General features: G+C 43.4%; 1 protein-coding gene across 1 annotated transcript in view; it reads right to left on the bottom strand.

The window, feature by feature from the left end:
• The window catches only part of LOC126445065 (uncharacterized), a 406,008-nt gene extending 392,637 nt beyond the window's left edge, over positions 1–13,371 (bottom strand). Inside the window, exon 1 of the mRNA XM_050090970.1 lies at positions 13,320–13,371. Coding sequence (XP_049946927.1) covers positions 13,320–13,371 — 52 coding nt within the window. The remainder of the gene's footprint in view (positions 1–13,319) is intronic.
• Between the last annotated feature and the right edge of the window lie 2,931 nt (positions 13,372–16,302).

The following is a 16,302-nucleotide window of genomic DNA, read 5'->3' as shown; positions in this document are numbered from 1 at the left end:
CACCATGAACTGTAATGAATCTTGCGCAGTAGGCCTACTCGTATATGAAAGATGTCTTAGGAGTCCTGTTACTGACTTCTAGGCGTTGTAGAACGTTGTCATTAAGATCTCGCCACCATGAACTGTAATGAATCTTGTGCAGTAGGCCTACTCGTATATGAAAGATGTCTTAGGAGTCCTGTTACTGACTTCTAGGCGTTGTAGAACGTTGTCATTAAGATCTCGCCACCATGAACTGTAATGAATCTTGCGCAGTAGGCCAACTCGTATATGAAAGATGTCTTAGGAGTCCTGTTACTGACTTCTAGGCGTTGTAGAACGTTGTCATTAAGATCTCGCCACCATGAACTGTAATGAATCTTGCGCAGTAGGCCTACTCGTATATGAAAGATGTCTTAGGAGTCGTGTTACTGACTCCTAAGCGTTGTAGAACGTTGTCATTAAGATCTCGCCACCATGAACTGTAGTGAATCTTGCGCAGTAGGCCTACTCATATATGAAAGATGTCTTAGGAGTCCTGTTACTGACTCCTAGGCGTTGTAGAACGTTGTCATTAAGATCTCGCCACCATGAACTGTAATGAATCTTGCGCAGTAGGCCTACTCGTATATGAAAGATGTCTTAGGAGTCCTGTTACTGACTCCTAGGCGTTGTAGAACGTTGTCATTAAGATCTCGCCACCATGAACTGTAGTGAATCTTGCGCAGTAGGCCTACTCGTATATGAAAGATGTCTTAGGAGTCCTGTTACTGACTTCGAGGCGTTGTAGAACGTTGTCATTAAGATCTCGCCACCATGAACTGTAATGAATCTTGCGCAGTAGGCCTACTCGTATATGAAAGATGTCTTAGGAGTCCTGTTACTGACTTCTAGGCGTTGTAGAACGTTGTCATTAAGATCTCGCCACCATGAACTGTAATGAATCTTGCGCAGTAGGCCTACTCGTATATGAAAGATGTCTTAGGAGTCCTGTTACTGACTCCTAGGCGTTGTAGAACGTTGTCATTAAGATCTCGCCACCATGAACTGTAGTGAATCTTGCGCAGTAGGCCTACTCGTATATGAAAGATGTCTTAGGAGTCCTGTTACTGACTCCTAGGCGTTGTAGAACGTTGTCATTAAGATCTCGCCACCATGAACTGTAGTGAATCTTGCGCAGTAGGCCTACTCATATATGAAAGATGTCTTAGGAGTCCTGTTACTGACTCCTAGGCGTTGTAGAACGTTGTCATTAAGATCTCGCCACCATGAACTGTAATGAATCTTGCGCAGTAGGCCTACTCGTATATGAAAGATGTCTTAGGAGTCCTGTTACTGACTCCTAGGCGTTGTAGAACGTTGTCATTAAGATCTCGCCACCATGAACTGTAGTGAATCTTGCGCAGTAGGCCTACTCGTATATGAAAGATGTCTTAGGAGTCCTGTTACTGACTTCTAGGCGTTGTAGAACGTTGTCATTAAGATCTCGCCACCACGAACTGTAATGAATCTTGCGCAGTAGGCCTACTCGTATATGAAAGATGTCTTAGGAGTCCTGTTACTGACATCTAGGCGTTGTAGAACGTTGTCATTAAGATCTCGCCACCATGAACTGTAATGAATCTTGCGCAGTAGGCCTACTCGTATATGAAAGATGTCTTAGGAGTCCTGTTACTGACTTCTAGGCGTTGTAGAACGTTGTCATTAAGATCTCGCCACCATGAACTGTAATGAATCTTGCGCAGTAGGCCTACTCGTATATGAAAGATGTCTTAGGAGTCCTGTTACTGACTCCTAGGCGTTGTAGAACGTTGTCATTAAGATCTCGCCACCATGAACTGTAGTGAATCTTGCGCAGTAGGCCTACTCATATATGAAAGATGTCTTAGGAGTCCTGTTACTGACTCCTAGGCGCTGTAGAACGTTGTCATTAAGATCTCGCCACCATGAACTGTAATGAATCTTGCGCAGTAGGCCTACTCGCATATGAAAGATGTCTTAGGAGTCCTGTTACTGACTTCTAGGCGTTGTAGAACGTTGTCATTAAGATCTCGCCACCATGAACTGTAATGAATCTTGCGCAGTAGGCCTACTCGTATATGAAAGATGTCTTAGGAGTCCTGTTACTGACTTCTAGGCGTTGTAGAACGTTGTCATTAAGATCTCGCCACCATGAACTGTAATGAATCTTGCGCAGTAGGCCTACTCGTATATGAAAGATGTCTTAGGAGTCCTGTTACTGACTCCTAGGCGTTGTAGAACGTTGTCATTAAGATCTCGCCACCATGAACTGTAGTGAATCTTGCGCAGTAGGCCTACTCGTATATGAAAGATGTCTGAGGAGTCCTGTTACTGACTCCTAGGCGTTGTAGAACGTTGTCATTAAGATCTCGCCACCATGAACTGTAGTGAATCTTGCGCAGTAGGCCTACTCGTATATGAAAGATGTCTTAGGAGTCCTGTTACTGACTTCTAGGCGTTGTAGAACGTTGTCATTAAGATCTCGCCACCATGAACTGTAGTAAATCTTGCGCAGTAGGCCAACTCGTATATGAAAGATGTCTTAGGAGTCCTGTTACTGACTCCTAGGCGTTGTAGAACGTTGTCATTAAGATCTCGCCACCATGAACTGTAATGAATCTTGCGCAGTAGGCCTACTCGTATATGAAAGATGTCTTAGGAGTCCTGTTACTGACTCCTATTCGTTGTAGAACGTTGTCATTAAGATCTCGCCACCATGAACTGTAGTGAATCTTGCGCAGTAGGCCTACTCGTATATGAAAGATGTCTTAGGAGTCCTGTTACTGACTTCTAGGCGTTGTAGAACGTTGTCATTAAGATCTCGCCACCATGAACTGTAATGAATCTTGCGCAGTAGGCCTACTCGTATATGAAAGATGTCTTAGGAGTCCTGTTACTGACTTCTAGGCGTTGTAGAACGTTGTCATTAAGATCTCGCCACCATGAACTGTAATGAATCTTGCGCAGTAGGCCTACTCGTATATGAAAGATGTCTTAGGAGTCCTGTTACTGACTTCTAGGCGTTGTAGAACGTTGTCATTAAGATCTCGCCACCATGAACTGTAATGAATCTTGCGCAGTAGGCCTACTCGTATATGAAAGATGTCTTAGGAGTCCTGTTACTGACTTCTAGGCGTTGTAGAACGTTGTCATTAAGATCTCGCCACCATGAACTGTAATGAATCTTGCGCAGTAGGCCTACTCGTATATGAAAGATGTCTTAGGAGTCCTGTTACTGACTTCTAGGCGTTGTAGAACGTTGTCATTAAGATCTCGCCACCATGAACTGTAATGAATCTTGCGCAGTAGGCCTACTCGTATATGAAAGATGTCTTAGGAGTCCTGTTACTGACTTCTAGGCGTTGTAGAACGTTGTCATTAAGATCTCGCCACCATGAACTGTAATGAATCTTGCGCAGTAGGCCTACTCGTATATGAAAGATGTCTTAGGAGTCCTGTTACTGACTTCTAGGCGTTGTAGAACGTTGTCATTAAGATCTCGCCACCATGAACTGTAATGAATCTTGCGCAGTAGGCCTACTCGTATATGAATGATGTCTTAGGAGTCCTGTTACTGACTTCTAGGCGTTGTAGAACGTTGTCATTAAGATCTCGCAACCATGAACTGTAATGAATCTTGCGCAGTAGGCCTACTCGTATATGAAAGATGTCTTAGGAGTCCTGTTACTGACTTCTAGGCGTTGTAGAACGTTGTCATTAAGATCTCGCCACCATGAACTGTAATGAATCTTGCGCAGTAGGCCTACTCGTATATGAAAGATGTCTTAGGAGTCCTGTTACTGACTTCTAGGCGTTGTAGAACGTTGTCATTAAGATCTCGCCACCATGAACTGTAATGAATCTTGCGCAGTAGGCCTACTCGTATATGAAAGATGTCTTAGGAGTCCTGTTACTGACTCCTAGGCGTTGTAGAACGTTGTCATTAAGATCTCGCCACCATGAACTGTAGTGAATCTTGCGCAGTAGGCCTACTCATATATGAAAGATGTCTTAGGAGTCCTGTTACTGACTCCTAGGCGTTGTAGAACGTTGTCATTAAGATCTCGCCACCATGAACTGTAATGAATCTTGCGCAGTAGGCCTACTCGTATATGAAAGATGTCTTAGGAGTCCTGTTACTGACTCCTAGGCGTTGTAGAACGTTGTCATTAAGATCTCGCCACCATGAACTGTAGTGAATCTTGCGCAGTAGGCCTACTCGTATATGAAAGATGTCTTAGGAGTCCTGTTACTGACTTCTAGGCGTTGTAGAACGTTGTCATTAAGATCTCGCCACCATGAACTGTAATGAATCTTGCGCAGTAGGCCTACTCGTATATGAAAGATGTCTTAGGAGTCCTGTTACTGACTTCTAGGCGTTGTAGAACGTTGTCATTAAGATCTCGCCACCATGAACTGTAATGAATCTTGCGCAGTAGGCCTACTCGTATATGAAAGATGTCTTAGGAGTCCTGTTACTGACTCCTAGGCGTTGTAGAACGTTGTCATTAAGATCTCGCCACCATGAACTGTAGTGAATCTTGCGCAGTAGGCCTACTCGTATATGAAAGATGTCTTAGGAGTCCTGTTACTGACTCCTAGGCGTTGTAGAACGTTGTCATTAAGATCTCGCCACCATGAACTGTAGTGAATCTTGCGCAGTAGGCCTACTCATATATGAAAGATGTCTTAGGAGTCCTGTTACTGACTCCTAGGCGTTGTAGAACGTTGTCATTAAGATCTCGCCACCATGAACTGTAATGAATCTTGCGCAGTAGGCCTACTCGTATATGAAAGATGTCTTAGGAGTCCTGTTACTGACTCCTAGGCGTTGTAGAACGTTGACATTAAGATCTCGCCACCATGAACTGTAGTGAATCTTGCGCAGTAGGCCTACTCGTATATGAAAGATGTCTTAGGAGTCCTGTTACTGACTTCTAGGCGTTGTAGAACGTTGTCATTAAGATCTCGCCACCATGAACTGTAATGAATCTTGCGCAGTAGGCCTACTCGTATATGAAAGATGTCTTAGGAGTCCTGTTACTGACTTCTAGGCGTTGTACAACGTTGTCATTAAGATCTCGCCACCATGAACTCTAATGAATCTTGCGCAGTAGGCCTACTCGTATATGAAAGATGTCTTAGGAGTCCTGTTACTGACTTCTAGGCGTTGTAGAACGTTGTCATTAAGATCTCGCCACCATGAACTGTAATGAATCTTGCGCAGTAGGCCTACTCGTATATGAAAGATGTCTTAGGAGTCCTGTTACTGACTCCTAGGCGTTGTAGAACGTTGTCATTAAGATCTCGCCACCATGAACTGTAGTGAATCTTGCGCAGTAGGCCTACTCATATATGAAAGATGTCTTAGGAGTCCTGTTACTGACTCCTAGGCGCTGTAGAACGTTGTCATTAAGATCTCGCCACCATGAACTGTAATGAATCTTGCGCAGTAGGCCTACTCGTATATGAAAGATGTCTTAGGAGTCCTGTTACTGACTTCTAGGCGTTGTAGAACGTTGTCATTAAGATCTCGCCACCATGAACTGTAATGAATCTTGCGCAGTAGGCCTACTCGTATATGAAAGATGTCTTAGGAGTCCTGTTACTGACTTCTAGGCGTTGTAGAACGTTGTCATTAAGATCTCGCCACCATGAACTGTAATGAATCTTGCGCAGTAGGCCTACTCGTATATGAAAGATGTCTTAGGAGTCCTGTTACTGACTCCTAGGCGTTGTAGAACGTTGTCATTAAGATCTCGCCACCATGAACTGTAGTGAATCTTGCGCAGTAGGCCTACTCGTATATGAAAGATGTCTTAGGAGTCCTGTTACTGACTTCTAGGCGTTGTAGAACGTTGTCATTAAGATCTCGCCACCATGAACTGTAATGAATCTTGCGCAGTAGGCCTACTCGTATATGAAAGATGTCTTAGGAGTCCTGTTACTGACTTCTAGGCGTTGTAGAACGTTGTCATTAAGATCTCGCCACCATGAACTGTAATGAATCTTGCGCAGTAGGCCTACTCGTATATGAAAGATGTCTTAGGAGTCCTGTTACTGACTCCTAGGCGTTGTAGAACGTTGTCATTAAGATCTCGCCACCATGAACTGTAGTGAATCTTGCGCAGTAGGCCTACTCGTATATGAAAGATGTCTTAGGAGTCCTGTTACTGACTTCTAGGCGTTGTAGAACGTTGTCATTAAGATCTTGCCACCATGAACTGTAATGAATCTTGCGCAGTAGGCCTACTCGTATATGAAAGATGTCTTAGGAGTCCTGTTACTGACTTCTAGGCGTTGTAGAACGTTGTCATTAAGATCTCGCCACCATGAACTGTAATGAATCTTGCGCAGTAGGCCTACTCGTATATGAAAGATGTCTTAGGAGTCCTGTTACTGACTCCTAGGCGTTGTAGAACGTTGTCATTAAGATCTCGCCACCATGAACTGTAATGAATCTTGCGCAGTAGGCCTACTCGTATATGAAAGATGTCTTAGGAGTACTGTTACTGACTTCTAGGCGTTGTAGAACGTTGTCATTAAGATCTCGCCACCATGAACTGTAATGAATCTTGCGCAGTAGGCCTACTCGTATATGAAAGATGTCTTAGGAGTCCTGTTACTGACTTCTAGGCGTTGTAGAACGTTGTCATTAAGATCTCGCCACCATGAACTGTAATGAATCTTGCGCAGTAGGCCTACTCGTATATGAAAGATGTCTTAGGAGTCCTGTTACTGACTCCTAGGCGTTGTAGAACGTTGTCATTAAGATCTCGCCACCATGAACTGTAGTGAATCTTGCGCAGTAGGCCTACTCGTATATGAAAGATGTCTTAGGAGTCCTGTTACTGACTTCTAGGCGTTGTAGAACGTTGTCATTAAGATCTCGCCACCATGAACTGTAATGAATCTTGCGCAGTAGGACTACTCGTATATGAAAGATGTCTTAGGAGTCCTGTTACTGACTCCTAGGCGTTGTAGAACGTTGTCATTAAGATCTCGCCACCATGAACTGTAATGAATCTTGCGCAGTAGGCCTACTCGTATATGAAAGATGTCTTAGGAGTCCAGTTAATGACTCCTAGGCGTTGTAGAACGTTGTCATTAAGATCTCGCCACCATGAACTGTAGTGAATCTTGCGCAGTAGGCCTACTCGTATATGAAAGATGTCTTAGGAGTCCTGTTACTGACTTCTAGGCGTTGTAGAACGTTGTCATTAAGATCTCGCCACCATGAACTGTAGTGAATCTTGCGCAGTAGGCCTACTCGTATATGAAAGTAGTCTGAGGAGTCCTGTTACTGACTTCTAGGCGTTGTAGAACGTTGTCATTAAGATCTCGCCACCATGAACTGTAATGAATCTTGCGCAGTAGGCCTACTCGTATATGAAAGATGTCTTAGGAGTCCTGTTACTGACTTCTAGGCGTTGTAGAACGTTGTCATTAAGATCTCGCCACCATGAACTGTAATGAATCTTGCGCAGTAGGCCTACTCGTATATGAAAGATGTCTTAGGAGTCCTGTTACTGACTCCTAGGCGTTGTAGAACGTTGTCATTAAGATCTCGCCACCATGAACTGTAATGAATCTTGCGCAGTAGGCCTACTCGTATATGAAAGATGTCTTAGGAGTCCTGTTACTGACTCCTAGGCGTTGTAGAACGTTGTCATTAAGATCTCGCCACCATGAACTGTAATGAATCTTGCGCAGTAGGCCTACTCGTATATGAAAGATGTCTTAGGAGTCCTGTTACTGACTCCTAGGCGTTGTAGAACGTTGTCATTAAGATCTCGCCACCATGAACTGTAATGAATCTTGCGCAGTAGGCCTACTCGTATATGAAAGATGTCTTAGGAGTCCTGTTACTGACTCCTAGGCGTTGTAGAACGTTGTCATTAAGATCTCGCCACCATGAACTGTAGTGAATCTTGCGCAGTAGGCCTACTCGTATATGAAAGATGTCTTAGGAGTCCTGTTACTGACTCCTAGGCGTTGTAGAACGTTTTCATTAAGATCACGCCACCATGAACTGTAGTGAATCTTGCGCAGTAGGCCTACTCGTATATGAAAGATGTCTTAGGAGTCCTGTTACTGACTCCTAGGCGTTGTAGATCGTTGTCATTAAGATCTCGCCACCATGAACTGTAATGAATCTTGCGCAGTAGGCCTACTCGTATATGAAAGATGTCTTAGGAGTCCTGTTACTGACTCCTAGGCGTTGTAGAACGTTGTCATTAAGATCTCGCCACCATGAACTGTAGTGAATCTTGCGCAGTAGGCCTACTCGTATATGAAAGATGTCTTAGGAGTCCTGTTACTGACTCCTAGGCGTTGTAGAACGTTGTCATTAAGATCTCGCCACCATGAACTGTAATGAATCTTGCGCAGTAGCCCTACTCGTATATGAAAGATGTCTTAGGAGTCCTGTTAATGACTCCTAGGCGTTGTAGAACGTTGTCATTAAGATCTCGCCACCATGAACTGTAGTGAATCTTGCGCAGTAGGCCTACTCGTATATGAAAGATGTCTTAGGAGTCCCGTTACTGACTTCTAGGCGTTGTAGAACGTTGTCATTAAGATCTCGCCACCATGAACTGTAGTGAATCTTGCGCAGTAGGCCTACTCGTATATGAAAGTTGTCTGAGGAGTCCAGTTACTGACTTCTAGGCGTTGTAGAACGTTGTCATTAAGATCTCGCCACCATGAACTGTAATGAATCTTGCGCAGTAGGCCTACTCGTATATGAAAGATGTCTTGGGATTCCTGTTACTGACTTCTAGGCGTTGTAGAATGTTGTCATTAAGATCTCGCCACCATGAACTGTAGTGAATCTTGCGCAGTAGGCCTACTCGTATATGAAAGATGTCTTGGGATTCCTGTTACTGACTTCTAGGCATTGTAGAACGTTGTCATTAAGATCTCGCGACCATGAACTGTAGTGAATCTTGCGCAGTAGGCCTACTCATATATGAAAGATGTCTTAGGAGTCCTGTTACTGACTCCTAGGCGTTGTAGAACGTTGTCATTAAGATCTCGCCACCATGAACTGTAATGAATCTTGCGCAGTAGGCCTACTCGTATATGAAAGATGTCTTAGGAGTCCTGTTACTGACTCCTAGGCGTTGTAGAACGTTGTCATTAAGATCTCGCCACCATGAACTGTAGTGAATCTTGCGCAGTAGGCCTACTCGTATATGAAAGATGTCTTAGGAGTCCTGTTACTGACTTCTTGGCGTTGTAGAACGTTGTCATTAAGATCTCGCCACCATGAACTGTAGTGAATCTTGCGCAGTAGGCCTACTCGTATATGAAAGATGTCTTAGGAGTCCTGTTACTGACTCCTAGGCGTTGTAGAACGTTGTCATTAAGATCTCGCCACCATGAACTGTAGTGAATCTTGCGCAGTAGGCCTACTCGTATATGAAAGATGTCTTGGGATTCCTGTTACTGACTTCTAGGCATTGTAGAACGTTGTCATTAAGATCTCGCCACCATGAACTGTAGTGAATCTTGCGCAGTAGGCCTACTCGTATATGAAAGATGTCTGAGGAGTCCTGTTACTGACTTCTAGGCGTTGTAGAACGTTGTCATTAAGATCTCGCCACCATGAACTGTAATGAATCTTGCGCAGTAGGCCTACTCGTATATGAAAGATGTCTTAGGAGTCCTGTTACTGACTCCTAGGCGTTGTAGAACGTTGTCATTAAGATCTCGCCACCATGAACTGTAGTGAATCTTGCGCAGTAGGCCTACTCGTATATGAAAGATGTCTTAGGAGTCCTGTTACTGACTTCTAGGCATTGTAGAAGAGATTTATTATAAAAAGTTTTAATTAGAAACTCTTGGCCAGAAATTTACCGTTTGTATGTAAAATAAGTTTGAAGATCGGATTATTTTCAAATCTCCGGCTTCATGGTACGCGCACAGTGAAGACAGTGAGCTGTTCTACGTGACGAAGGACTCCTCTTCATAGTCGGGAGTGCGGTGCGTCCATGGAGCATAAGTGTCAACCCTCCGAGTTCGGAAAGCACCAGTTTCCCGCAACCGTTGTTAAAGTCAAAGGAAAACAATAGGCCTACGTGGTGTCATAATTACAACAGCGACTGACTGCGGCGACCTCGTCTCAATTTGTGTGCGTACCTTGATGCGAGAGATTTGAAAGTCATCTGATCTTCAAACTTATTTTACATCCAAATGGCACATTTCTGGCAATGGGTTCGTTATCAAAACGTTATTTACTAAGTCCACTCGACAACCCCTGGAAGGCTGTAATATGAATTGTGAAACCCCCTCTGCAGAATATGGCCTTTAATGCTCTAGAATTAACGGCGAAGAGTTTTTACTGTTTATTTGACGCTCCGCCCTGCATCGCCCCGTATGTATTTTCAATCATTTCCTGGTCCTACAGACATACCTATACATACATACTTAGCCATATCTGTAACTTTTCCTTTAGGAGTGGTCGGTTTCCTGACCGATTAAAGTACTCGGTAGTGAAGCCACTTTATAAAAAGGGAGACAGGGATAATGTTGACAATTATAGACCTATTTCTATGCCATCGGTGTTTGCTAAAGTTATCGAGAGGGTTGTATATACAAGGTTACTGCAGCATTTAAATTCACATAATTTGCTGTCAAATGTACAGTTTGGTTTTAGAAATGGCTTAACAACTGAAAATGCTATAGTCTCTTTTCTCTGTGAGGTTTTGGACGGATTAAATAAAAGGTTGCGAACGTTAGGTGTTTTCTTTGATTTAACGAAGGCTTTTGACTGTGTTGACCACAAAATATTACTGCAGAAGTTGGAACATTATGGAGTAAGGGGAGTAGCTTACAATTGGTTCGCCTCCTACTTTAAGAACAGAAAGCAGAAGGTAATCCTCCGCAATATTGAGAGTGGTAATGATGTTCAGTCCCAATGGGGCACTGTTAAATGGGGCGTTCCCCAAGGGTCGGTGCTGGGGCCACTGCTGTTTCTTATTTATGTAAATGATATGCCTTCTAGTATTACAGGTGATTCAAAAATATTTCTGTTTGCTGATGACACCACCTTGGTAGTGAAGGATCTTGTGTGTAATATTGAAACATTATCAAATAATGTAGTTCATGATATAAGTTCGTGGCTTGTGGAAAATAATTTGATGCTAAATCACAGTAAGACTCAGTTTTTACAGTTTCTAACCCACAATTCAACAAGAACTGACATTTTAATCAGACAGAATGGGCATGTTATAAGCGAGACGGAACAGTTCAAGTTCCTAGGCGTACGGATAGATAGTAAGCTGTTGTGGAAAGCCCATGTTCAGGATCTTGTTCAGAAACTAAATGCCGCTTTATTTACCATTAGAACAGTATCTGAAATAAGTGACATTTCAACACGAAAAGTAGTATACTTCGCATATTTTCATACGCTTATGTCATATGGTATTATTTTTTGGGGTAATTCTTCTGATTCAAAAAGGGTATTTTTGGCTCAAAAACGGGCTATTCGAGCTATGTATGGTGTAAGTTCGAAAACCTCTTGTCGACCCCTATTCAATAGTCTGGGAATTTTGACATTGCCCTCACAGTATGTATTTTCTTTAATGTCGTTTGTTGTTAGCAATATTAGCTTATTCCCAAGAGTTAGCAGCTTTCACTCAGTTAATACTAGGCAGAAATCAAATCTGCATGTGGAATGCACTTCCTTGACTCTTGTGCAGAAAGGAGTGCAGTATTCTGCTGCATCAATTTTCAATATGCTACCACAAGAACTCAAAAATCTTAGCAGTAGCCCAAACACTTTTAAGTCTAAACTGAAGAGTTTCCTCATGGCTCACTCCTTCTATTCCGTCGAGGAGCTCCTGGAAGAGCTAAAAAATTAAGCAAATTCCAGTGTTACATTCTTGGTTTTCTTTATTTAAACTAACGACTTGTCATCTGAATATGTTTCTGATATTTCATTTTATCTGTTTCTACAATCGTGTTATAATTTCATGTATTGACTCGTTCCATGACCATGGAGACTTCTCCTAAATGTGGTCCCACGGAACAATAAATAAATAAATAAATAAATAAATTTGTAGATCTCTTTAACTAAGACAATTTCTGAATTTTTTATTGGTTATATGCGGTGATATTTCAGCTGGAAAGATGGATGGTACAACACTGAGATGTGCTGTCAACAGAATAATGGTAAGTTACTGTTACCGTATCAGTCCGTGCGTTGTTGTGCAGTAGGATGAAATCAGGAGAGGCGAACTGGGCCGAACTCTTTGCATTCGAGATAAAGAGCGTTTTCCACTTCCTTACAGAGTATCTCACCAGGAAGCGCTAATTTTTGGCTGTCAACGTCACTGATACACGCAAATACGTCAACATAACTTTTAAAGAACATTTACTTCGATCAAGAGAATAAATACTCGACCCATTCTAAACTCAGACGTTTTGTTTCAGGATCTTGTCATGTAGAATGATATTGTCCAAAAAGGTTCTCATTACGGTCAATTATAGTTCACCATTCGTAACAATACACGACTGGCAAGTTCGCTTACTCCGGTTCCAGAGCGCGTAATACGAACTCCCCTATTTAGTTATTTTGCTTTCATTCGAGACGTCGTTTTCTGTATCTCAGTAATCGGTTTAGCTATAGTTGCGATGTTGTCGCTGATGCGAGCTGTTGTTGGACGTTCGTTGTGTTTTCAGTCTCTCAGCCTTCACGAAGTAGTGTGTGTTAATCGTGCACGAATTTCCTAGTCGGAACGCCTCCCGATTCTGTTCTGTGGTGAAAAATGAGCTTCTTACAAATAAGTAATTCCTACCTGCAGATTGCCCTTGACGTCCCTCTCCCAAATCTGACACTGAAACGCACATACCCCATGTTTATGAGAAGTCCACACTTGGTTCAAATGGTTCAAATGGCTCTGAGCACTATGGGACTTAACATCTGAGGTCATCAGTTCCCTAGAACTTAGAGCTACTTAAACCTAACTACCCTAGAGGACATCACACACATCCATGCCCGAGGCAGGATTCGAAGCTGCGACTGTAGCAGCAGCGCGGTTCCGGACTGAAGGGCGTAGAGCCGCTCGGCCAAGCGGCTGGCGAAGTCCACACTCATCAACCAAGAGGACTATAGTAACGTCTCTCAAACTGACTGGTCGAAACGGAACATTGCTCTAATTGAGCCGTTGAGCGATTCAGCGGAATAAGAAAGCTATATAAATTAGTCTTCAAAAATTTGGACCACATTGTGTATGTCAGAGTACAGTGCCTTCTAGTTTGTAATCGTTTATTCATCATCATATGGTTTTGCGAAAGACTACCCGCCTCATTACCTGAGGTGTTGCACCGGACTAGTTCCTCACACTGCGTGCTCTCAACGCCCATGTCGCGTTACGCGGCCCTGAGAGAAGATTTAGACTCTACTGGTCCATAGAAACCTCTTCCTCAACATGCAGCCGTTCGCTGTTAGTTTCTATTGGGCGTACTGGGGTGAAAATATAGGTAGAACACAACGGGTCCCTGATAATACACATTCTTCATAACTGACTTTTACACAGCCCTCAAGTTTTCATTTTGCAAAGAACGACGGACTCGTGACTCTGTTAACCGGTTAGCTCAGTATTTTTTCTTGGTCCTTCCATTCTATTGCATAGTGACATTCTGAACCCTAGAACTGTTGGTATTGCTACTCCTTTCTCCACCTTTCTCCAAAATGCCATTGACTAAATGTAAGAAAGAAGAAGAATTATTCAGTAACGAGTCAGCGGAGAGGGTTGGAGAGAATAGATTGGAGAAGTACATCAGACAAATGTAAGAGGCGAACAAAAAGTTTCCATTCGAAGGCCACACTAACCCCTGGCCTAAATGTCAGTGTTTATATACCTGCATCGGAGTCACACTGGGTTGCGTATACGCCGCAGCAGCGCAAATGGAGATTCTTTTATGGCCTCTATAACTAGACACCCCCAGGAACAGAACACTAATAACACGGAACACCGCCTGTTGCTTTGACAACGGCCACAATTCTGGGAGAAAGTTCACAAGTTTCTTTAGATTTACTACATCTAACTGCTCTTCGATAATCGAGACGTTTTTTGCTACATTTCACCTTCGCTGAAGCGCCAAAGAAACTGGTATAGACACGGGTATTCAAATACAGAGATATTTAAACAGGCAGAATACGGCACTGCGGTCAGCAACGCCTATATAAGACAGAAAGTGTCTGGCGCAGTTGTTAGATCGGTTACTGCTGCTACAATGGCGGGTTATCAAAATTTAAGTGAGTATGAATGTGGTGTTACAGTCAGTATACGAAAAAAATGGCTCTGAGCACTATGGGACTCAACTGCTAAGGTCATTAGTCCCCTAGAACTTAGAACTAGTTAAACCTAACTAACCTAAGGACATCACAAACATCCATGCCCGAGGCAGGATTCGAACCTGCGACCGTAGCGGTCTTGCGGTTCCAGACTGCAGCGCCTTTAACCGCACGGCCACTTCGGCCGGCTTCAGCATACGAGCGAAGAGACACAGCATCTCCGAGTTAGCGATGAACTGGGGATTTTCCCGTACGACTGTTTCACGAGTGTACTGTGAATATCAGGAATCTGGTGAAACATCAAATCTCCGACATCGCTGCGGCCGGAAAAAGATCCTGAAAGAACTGGCCAACAACGACTGAGGAGAATCGTTTAACGTGACGGAAGTGCAACCCTTCCGCAAACTGCTGCAGATTTCAATGTTGCGCCATCAGCAAGTGTCAGCATGCGAACCATTCAACGAAACGTCATCGATAAGGGCTTTTGGAGCCGAAGGTCCACTCGTGTACCCTTGATGACTGCACGACACAAAGCTTTACTCGACGCCTGGGCCCGTCAACTCCTGTATTAATAACTGGAACATGTTGCCTGGTCGGACGAGTCTCTGTTTTAGCTGGTGGAGGCTTTGTAATGGTGTGGAGCGTATACAGTTAGACTGACATGGGACACCAGATACGTCTAGATACGACTTTGACAGGTGACACGTTCGTAAGCATCCTGTCTGATCACCTGCATCCATTCATATCCCTTGTGCACTCAGACGACCTTGGACAATTCCAAGAGGACAATGCGACACCCCACACGTCCAGACTTGTTACAGAGTGGTTCCAGAGTTATTATTCTGAGATTAAACACTTACGCCGTCCACCATACTCTGCAGATGTGAACATTATTGAGCATATCTGGGTGCCTTGCAACGTGCTGTTCAGAGGAAATCTCCTGTCCCTCGTAGTCTTACGGATGTATGGACAGCTCTCCAGGATTCATGACTTCAGTTCCTTCCAGCACTACAGACATTAATCGAGTCCATGCCACGTCATGTTGCGGCACTTCTCCGTACTCGTGGGGGTCCTACCCGGTATTAGGCAAGTGTACCAGTTTCTTTGGCTCTTCAGTACATAAATATTCCCAAAAAATTCCCTTGGGAATCATAGCATGTGATTTAGCGGGCCAGCGGAAGTGTTACGGTGCGCCCAAGTGTTTGTGAAATCAGGAACGTAACGATTCTCATTTTAGAAGATAAGAGTGCACATAACATCTCCAATATGTAAAAGAAAGAGCAGCAATTTGATTACCGAGCTCGATCAAATTTACATTTATCATCTGACGACATAAAGTCTATAAATGAGTCCTCGATCTTGTTACGGCCTTTATTTGTAAAGGCACATACAATTTACCTAGATATACAGATTTTGACATTGATACCTGAATTATAATATTTTTATTATCTGAAGATGGCAATGGCCGACACCGGTAATTGTGAATTATACAATTTATGTGATAAACACAGACCTTTAGAAAGAAATGAGCAGTTTTGTTCATGTTCACGGTCACCTGAATTAGGGAGAAAAGTCATGGTGCGAAGATCACCACCAAAATATCACAGAATCATCCTAGGCCTGAAGTACGCTCCCCACACATGCGTTAAGCCCATCGTTGTATTCGCCTTGTATTATTTGAAAACAGGCAAAATCGAGAATCGTCGGACTATGCTAAACGCCTCCAGTCAGCCACTGTCAAGTTTCCGTCTTATTTGGTCCATCAAAGATTTGAAAGCTGATGTCCCGATGGGAGAAATGGCCTTTTAGGAGTACCCGATTCCAAATATACATACAGTTCGCTTGGCTATGTCCACTCAGAAGCTGATCTCGATAGACCTGTGTTCACTGGCAGAAACAACTGAAACAGATTCTCATTGACCATGCACGACACGCAGCTCCGATCACTCTTGATTAAAAATCTGTTGCAGCCACTGTTCTCGCCTTACTACATGACA

Source organism: Schistocerca serialis, chromosome 1 (assembly GCF_023864345.2).
Source record: "Schistocerca serialis cubense isolate TAMUIC-IGC-003099 chromosome 1, iqSchSeri2.2, whole genome shotgun sequence".
NCBI classification, from domain to species: domain Eukaryota; kingdom Metazoa; phylum Arthropoda; class Insecta; order Orthoptera; family Acrididae; genus Schistocerca; species Schistocerca serialis.
The sequence above is the reverse complement of the archived record's forward strand: the minus strand, read 5'-3'. Positions and strand labels throughout refer to the sequence as shown.